Source organism: Leopardus geoffroyi, chromosome C3 (assembly GCF_018350155.1).
Source record: "Leopardus geoffroyi isolate Oge1 chromosome C3, O.geoffroyi_Oge1_pat1.0, whole genome shotgun sequence".
Lineage (NCBI taxonomy): Eukaryota > Metazoa > Chordata > Mammalia > Carnivora > Felidae > Leopardus > Leopardus geoffroyi.
The window spans coordinates 101841834-101850491 of NC_059338.1; the positions used below are offsets into that span (position 1 = coordinate 101841834).

General features: G+C 49.2%; 1 protein-coding gene across 1 annotated transcript; it reads left to right on the forward strand.

Annotated features, from left to right (window-relative positions):
• Positions 1 to 849: 849 nt before the first annotated feature.
• On the forward strand, positions 850 to 5889 carry LOC123586624 (the record flags this gene model as incomplete). Its single annotated transcript, XM_045455834.1, is given in 2 exon segments — positions 850 to 1134; positions 1537 to 5889. Coding segments are annotated over 2 exon segments (4638 nt in total), but the record flags the coding sequence as incomplete, so codon positions are not given.
• Positions 5890 to 8658: the final 2769 nt, after the last annotated feature.

Sequence of the window (8658 nt, forward strand, 5' to 3'; positions counted from 1 at the left end):
TGGGGGCCTCCTTGGCCCATCTGGGGACCTGTTCGGTCCATCTGGGGCTGCCTGGCCCATCTGGGGACCTGTTCGGTCCAACTGGGGACCTGCTCGGTCCATCTGGGGGCTGCTTGGCCCATCTGGATTCTTTTCCGTGGGCTGCTTACACCCAATGCGCCTGCGAACTAAATACTTTCATTTTCTCTATGAACCTCTAGAGTGCTAAGAAATATCTCTAGGCGTCTAAAAAAGGAAAAACCATCTAGGCATGCCAATTGTTACCGGTATCTTGATGTGATGTATGTCTGTGTGTCTGTCTGTTGAATGGAATGATTGTTGGGAGTCAGGGGCACGCGCCTGACTTACCCTATGTGTAGTCCCACAGCATAAGCTACGGGATTCGAGTGGGCTCTAACCCGATTTCCGCGGTGATCCTCATACGGCTTAAGGCGGTCAAAATCTTTTTGATCCGAGCAGGGGGTTTATACCTGCCCGCCCATGCCAAGAGGCACCTAAGTTCCCTCGAGGGACGCGGACGGGCGAGTACGCGAGTGCTTCTATGTCAGTCTAAATGTATTGTCACCCCTGGGCCCTTGTAATTACCGCCGTCCTAGCCATAACCCTTTCTGTTGGGCTGGCCAAGACAGCACCAGAAAGTTGGAACCGCTGCGAAAGATTTTTGTTAGTTCTTGTTTTTCTTTCATGGGTCAGATGTTTTATTGGAATTAAGTGTTTTCTCGGCTGATCAGAATTAATTATTTCATCCTTTGTTCCTCTCTCCTCCTTCCTCAGCTCCCTGCGGCTTTCCTTCCCACCCCCTGGCCAGTGGCGCCCCCCTCCTCCTCTCCTCGTCCTCAGAATCATAATATGGGCCAAACGCAGAGCACCCCTCTCTCCCTCCTTCTCGCCAACTTCAGGGACGTAAAAGCTAGAGGACACAGCTTAAGCCTAGACATTCACAAAAGGAAGTTGATTACCTATTGCCGCTCTGAATGGCCCACCTTTGGGGTTAATTGGCCTACAGAGGGAACCTTCTGCCTCTCTGTGGTCCTTAAAGTAAAATCAAAAATTTTCCTACCAGGGAAAGAAGGTCACTCGGATCAGATTCCCTATATTCTGGTGTGGCAAGATTTAGTAGAAAACCCTCCTCCTTGGATGGCCTCTTCCTTAATAGCAGAGTCATGCCAAATCCTAGCGGCTAAACCTATCAGCCCTCCCAAGCCGCCAACTCCAGCTGCACCCCCTGTTCTCCCCGACAGCCAAGATTTACCTTTCCTTGACCCTCCCCCTTACCAGGTTCCTCCTCGCATTCCGCAAGCTGCCCCTATCCCTGCTGCGCCGACAGAGCCTCCCGTAGCCCAGCCCATAGGAGAACTGGAGAATAGGGAAGCTCAACCCGCGCCCATGCCTAATGGGGGCGAAGTCCAAGGGCCGGCCAGACATACCCGTAGGCGGGCCCCACGTGAGCCAGGACTCCGCCTTCCTGACTCCACCGTAGCTTTACCCTTACGGGAAATAGGGCCTCCCGATGATACGGGGAATCCCCGACTCCAATACTGGCCCTTCTCTACTAGTGACCTATATAACTGGAAAACCCAGAATGCCCGATTTTCTGACAACCCTAAAGATTTAATAAGTCTCTTAGACAGCGTTATGTTTACTCACCAACCCACCTGGGATGATTGTCAGCAGCTCCTCCGAATCCTGTTCACTACCGAGGAGCGAGAAAGAATTCAATTGGAAGCAAGAAAGCTGGTTCCTGGGGATGACGGCCAACCCACTGCTAACCTTGATCTCATTAACGCAGCTTTTCCCTTGACCCGACCCCCACAGGATGGCTGGGACTACAACACGGCAGAAGGTAGGGGACGGCTGCGCATTTATCGCCAGACTCTAATGGCGGGTCTCCGGGCTGCTGCACGCAAGCCCACTAATTTGGCAAAAGTGTATTCAATAATACAAGGTAAGACAGAGAGCCCTGCCGCTTATTTAGAAAGATTAATGGAAACCTTCAGACAGTATACCCCCATGAACCCCGAGGCCCCCGAAAATCAAGCTGCTGTTGTAATGGCCTTTGTAAATCAAGCAGCCACTGATATTAAAAAGAAACTCCAGAAGCTAGAGGACCTGGAGGGAAAACAGATTCAGGACTTACTCCGTATTGCCCAGCGTGTCTATAATAATAGAGAGACTCCAGAGGACAGGCAACTTAAAGCCACCGAGAAAATGACCAAAGTCCTGGCTACTGTTGTCCAAAAGCCCCTGGATAAACACAAGCCCCTAGATAAGGACCAATGCGCCTATTGCAAAGAAAAAGGCCACTGGGCCCGAGAATGCCCTAAAAAGAAAAAGCCACATCATGGTCAAAAACCGTGGCAGCCAAAAACTACACCTGCCCTCTTCACTCAAGATGCAGAATAGGGGGGACGGGGTTCGGATCCCCTCCCCGAACCTAGGGTAACGCTACAAGTGGAGGGGAACCCAGTTCAATTCTTAGTCGACACAGGGGCACAACATTCGGTCTTGATCAGACCCCATGGAAAAATTTCTGAAAAATCTTCCTGGGTCCAAGGGGCTACTGGAATAAAAAAATATCCCTGGACCACCCAGAGAACTGTGGACCTAGGAAATGGAAAGGTCACCCATTCCTTCCTAGTCATCCCTGACAGCCCGTGCCCCTTATTAGGAAGAGACTTACTCACTAAAATGGGGGCCCAGATTCATTTTACGCCAGGGGGCCCCCAAGTGACTGGCCCTCACAACCAACCCATTACCATACTTACTCTGAGATTAGAAGATGAATATCGACTCCATCAGGGGCCACCCTCACAAAGTCAAAACATAGAGCCCTGGCTCCAGCAGTTTCCAGAAGCATGGGCTGAAACCGGGGGTATGGGGTTGGCTAAACATCGCCCAGCTCTATTCATAGAGCTGAAACCGGGGGCAGATCCAGTTCGGGTCCGACAATACCCGATGTCAATGGAGGCCAAAAATGGCATCACACCACATATCCGTCGCCTCCTAGACTTAGGCATCTTGCGGCCCTGCCATTCAGCCTGGAACACCCCCCTGCTGCCCGTACGAAAACCTAATAGTGCAGACTACCGTCCGGTACAAGACCTGAGAGAAGTTAACCGCCGAGTCATGGACATACACCCAACAGTACCCAACCCCTATACCCTCCTAAGTGCCCTCAGTCCAGAAAAACAATGGTATACGGTCCTTGATTTAAAAGATGCTTTTTTCAGCCTGCCTCTGGCCCCCAAAAGCCAGGAGCTCTTCGCCTTCGAGTGGTCCGACCCTGAGAGAGGCATAAATGGGCAACTCACCTGGACCCGGCTCCCCCAAGGATTTAAAAACTCACCCACCTTGTTCGATGAGGCACTCCACGAGGATCTGGGTGAGTACCGGAATCAAAACCCCGAAGTGACTCTCTTACAGTACGTTGATGATCTTTTAATCGCCGCTGAGACTGCCGAAGCTTGCTTGCAAGGCACCAAAAATCTCCTCCGGACACTTGGTGCCCTGGGGTACCGGGCTTCAGCAAAGAAAGCCCAAATTTGCAGATCCGAGGTAACCTACTTGGGCTATCTGTTAAGGGAAGGCCAACGATGGCTCACTGATGCACGGAAGGAAACCGTTCTCCGCATCCCCCGACCCACAACCCGAAGGCAGGTAAGAGAGTTCCTGGGATCGGCCGGGTTCTGCCGCTTGTGGATACCTCGGTTCGCCGAGATGGCTAAGCCTCTTTACTTGGTCACCCAAGAACAGGCGCCCTTTGAGTGGACAGAGGAAACTGAGCAGGCTTTCCAGCAAATTAAACTTGCCCTGTTGTCGGCACCAGCCTTAGGGCTCCCCGATGTCTCCAAACCCTTTCATCTCTTCGTAGATGAAAATAAAGGGGTAGCCAAAGCAGTGCTGACGCAACTCCTTGGCCCATGGCCCAGGCCCGTTGCCTATCTTTCAAAAAGACTGGACCCAGTAGCGGCTGGCTGGCCCCCTTGCCTCCGTATGATCGCTGCTACAGCTCTAATGGTAAAGGATGCTGATAAGTTAACTATGGGACAAGAGTTACATATCACAACCCCTCATGCCATCGAGGGAGTCCTCAAACAACCTCCTGACTGATGGATTAGTAACGCCCGACTGGTTCACTACCAGGGACTATTATTAAATCCCCTCAGAATCATTTATGCTCCCACCCGAACACTAAACCCTGCCTCCCTGTTACCAGACCCGGACTTAGATACCCCTCTCCATGACTGCACTGAGATATTGGCACAGGTTCATGGAGCTCGGGAAGATTTACAGGATCATCCGCTGCCAGACGCCGAAGTTACCTGGTTCACTGACGGCAGCAGCTTTATACATCAGGGTCAAAGGTACGCGGGGGCAGCAGTCACAACTGAAACTGAGACTGTTTGGGCAGAGCCTTTGCCAGCTGGCACCTCTGCCCAACGAGCTGAACTTGTGGCCTTAACCAAGGCACTGACCTTGGGAAAAGACAAGAGACTAAATGTGTACACCGATAGCAGATATGCTTTTGCTACGGCCCACATACATGGAGCTATATACAGAGAGAGGGGACTGTTAACTGCAGAGGGGAAAACCATCAAAAACAAAGAAGAAATATTGGCTCTTTTAAAGGCACTCTGGCTGCCTAAACGACTAGCCATCATACATTGCCCAGGCCACCAAAAACCGATCACACCGGTGGCCAGAGGAAATAATCTGGCTGACCAGGTGGCCCGACAGGTGGCCTTACAGGTGGACTGTGCTTTAATGACCACCCTACCAGACCCCGGTCCAGCTAGTTTACCAGAAAGTCCCACCTACACTAAAAAAGACCTAGACTGGATCCAAAAATTGCCTATGACTCAGTGCCTTAACGGGTGGTGGAGAGCAGCGGACTGTAGCATAATCCTCCCAGAGGAAATGGGAAATAAAGTTTTATCCAAGATGCACCGAGCCACTCATATGGGCACGAGAAAAATGCAAGACTTAATAAGACATGCTAGGATCACCATCAAAGACTCTAGGACAAAAATCGAACAGATAGTTACTAGCTGTAAAGCTTGCCAACTAACTAACGCCACCAACCACGGGAAAAACCCTGGCTCAAGAACTCGCGGAACCAGGCCGGGAGCCTATTGGGAAGTAGACTTCACCGAGGTAAAGCCTGGAAAATATGGATACAAATATCTGCTAGTGTTTATAGATACCTTTTCAGGATGGACAGAGGCCTTCCCCACCAAGCATGAGACTGCGCAGATAGTAGCAAAGAAAATGTTGGAAGACATCATGCCCAGGTACGGATTCCCTACCCTAATAGGATCAGACAACGGACCAGCATTCATTTCAAAGGTAATACAAGGGATAGCGCAGTTTATTGGGGCCGATTGGAAACTACATTGTGCATATAGACCCCAAAGTTCAGGACAGGTAGAAAGAATGAATAGAACCCTAAAAGAGACCCTAACCAAATTGACCATGGAGACTGGCGCTAACTGGGTAGTCTTACTCCCCTACGCTCTGTTCAGGGTGCGGAATTCCCCTTACAAACTTGGATTAACCCCCTTTGAAATCATGTATGGAGTGCCCCCCCCTATAATTCCCAACCTACAGTCTAATGTGTTAACTGAATTTGATGATCATGAACTTCTTATTTCCCTGAGGGAACTCCAGCACACCCACCAGGAAGTTTGGCCCAGATTGAGAGCCATTTATGAGAACGGGCCCCCTCCTGAGCCGCATCACTACCGACCCGGAGATTGGGTATATGTGCGGAGACACCAGCAAGAGACCCTCCAACCACGGTGGAAGGGACCCTACATTGTGATCCTAACCACACCCACTGCTCTCAAAGTCGACGGGATTGCTACCTGGATCCATTACACCCACGCCCGACCAGCTGATACCTTTGCGGTTCAAAAAGACTTCGTGCCGGAAGCCAACACCGCCTGGACGGTTGACCAGAGTAAGACCCATCCTTTAAAATTGACTCTGCGTCGAAAACCTGACCCCGAAAACCGGCTGAGACCAAAGGCCTGGGTGTCCCATACCAAGACTGTTGCTGCAGCTCCGGACCCACAATGATCGGAGGAACACTCATTAGCGTGCTCCTGCTCACCTCCTACGGACTGATAAGTATTGCGAGCAACCCCCATATACCCTATACTTTAACTTGGGAGATTTCTAATCTAGAAACTCAGGAAGTCTATAATACTACCACAATAGACGATACTCCCCTAAATGCCTGGTGGCCTGATCTATATTTTAACCTAGAGGACGTAGCCGTAACTATGGGGGTACTTCCCCCCAACGGAAGCCACCAGCGTCCTAATCCGTCATGGACCGGAACCCCAGAAAATGAAAAAAAGCGCATAAGATCTGGTGGGTTTTATGCATGTCCCGGGTTCAGAACAGGAGCAATGAAAAAAACCTGTGGAGGAGTCGAATCCCTCTACTGTAAGGCTTGGAGCTGTGTCACTATCAATGATGGAAACTGGAAATGGGAGGTAAAACCCCATTATATTGACATGAAATTTGCCAGCCCCTGTCCCAAGCAGATCCGCGCCTGTAACCTTATTCGTATCAAATTCCTAGAGGACGGAAAAAAGGAGACAAGATGGATTACGGGGCTAAATTGGGGAATTCACCTGTATCGGGGACCGCCTTACTTTGCAACTGTTATTCAGATAAAACTAAAGGTACAACCCAAGGTTCCACCAGTGTTAGTAGGACCGAATCCAGTAATAGGGGCCACAAGTGAGCCTACTACTACTCCAGGGCCCACTAGTAAGCCTACTGACACCACGGGCATGGGTACTAGTTCTTCGACCACTCAGGTGACCCCGAAAAAAACCCAAAAAATTCAAATCCCGTTCAAAGATGACCCCTTATGGGTAATGATAAATACTACTTATAAGGCCTTAAACCATACTAAACCCAATGAAACAGAAGCTTGTTGGCTGTGCTATTCCACAAAACCTCCATTTTACGAGTCAGTAGCAATAACAGGGAATTATAGCACTGCAAACAACTCAGACGCTTGCAGTTGGGGACAGAGAAGACCCGGCCTCACACTACCAGTACTTACAGGAAATGGGACATGCATAGGAACAGTGCCAACAAAGTATAGCCACTTATGCATAAGTAACAGGAATATATTCAATACTTCAGAAAACTGGATTATTCCACCAAATAACTCATGGTGGCTCTGTTCTCATGCGGGATTAACCCCTTGCCTCTATAAGGACATGTTCAATCAGTCAGAATTCTGTGTAATGGTAATTGTGTTCCCAAAAATCATATACCACACAGCTGAGTATGTAAACCAGATGTGGATAGCACCTAAAAAAGTGACTAAAAGAGAACTCATTACTGCAGGGGCTCTAACTCTGGCCACCATATTTGGACTCGGGGCCATCGGAACCGGGACAGGGATCTCGGCCTTAACTATACAAAACAAGGGATTTAGTATACTTAGAGAAGCGGTTGACAAAGATATAGAAAGAATAGAAACTGCCATCACTTCGCTTGAAAAGTCCCTAACCTCCCTCTCGGAAGTAGTTTTACAAAACAGGAGAGGATTAGACCTGCTGTTCCTACAGCAAGGCGGTCTCTGTGCAGCACTAGGAGAAGAATGTTGTTTCTACGCTGACCACACAGGAATAGTAAGAGATTCTATGGCCAAGGTCCGAGAAGGGCTAAATAAACAAAAAAAGGAAAGAGAACAAGAGGCTGGATGGTTTGAATCCTGGTTCAGTGCGTCCCCATGGTTAACTACCCTGCTCTCCGCCTTACTCGGGCCTCTGGCCATCCTACTTTTCGCTCTCACATTCGGCCCCTGCATCATAAACAAAATTATTAATTTTGTCCAAGACAGGTTCAATGCTGTACAATTAATGGTCTTACGAACTCAGTACCAACCGCTCGAGACATTACAAATAGAAAACTGAAGATCCAAGATTGGCTCTTTAGGCACAAGAAAAAGGGGGGAATGAAAGGAACAAACCTGCTTGCTTAGCACATTCCTCACCTATCCCCTTCCCCTTTTTTTCTCCCACCACAAGTAACGGACAAAGCCTTCCCGCCAAAGGACAGACAAAGGACGCCCAATCAGAAAACCACAAATGTCCGTACTTTAAAATCGACTAATCAGGCCCCTCATAATTTGAAACCTCACCTATGCTGTTTGTCCTTGTCTATAAAAACCCTATACTAACTCTGATCGGGGCCTCTTAGCGTCACCGGCAACGAGTGCGCAGAGGTCCAGGTTCGAACCTGCAATAAACGACCCTTGCCGCTTGGCTTTGACTCACGACTCTGGTGGTCTTTTGTGGGACGTTTTGGAACTTCGGGCATTACAGGCAGAGTACAGAGTAGTGGACCCCCCAAAATGTCTATGCTCTAATTCTCAGAACCTGTGAGTGTTACTTTACATGTAGCAAAGGGGCTTTGCAGACATGATTACAAGTATGGATTTTGAGATGGAAAGATTTTGTTGGATTTTGCCTACTCAAATCACATAATTTTTTAAAGTGGAGAATCTTTCCAACTATGGTCAGAGAGATGTGATGACAGGTAAAGAGGCAAGACAGAAAGTGGGAAAAGGACAGTCACTACCTTTGCTGGCTCTGATGACAAAGGAGCTTACAAACCAAAGAATGAGGG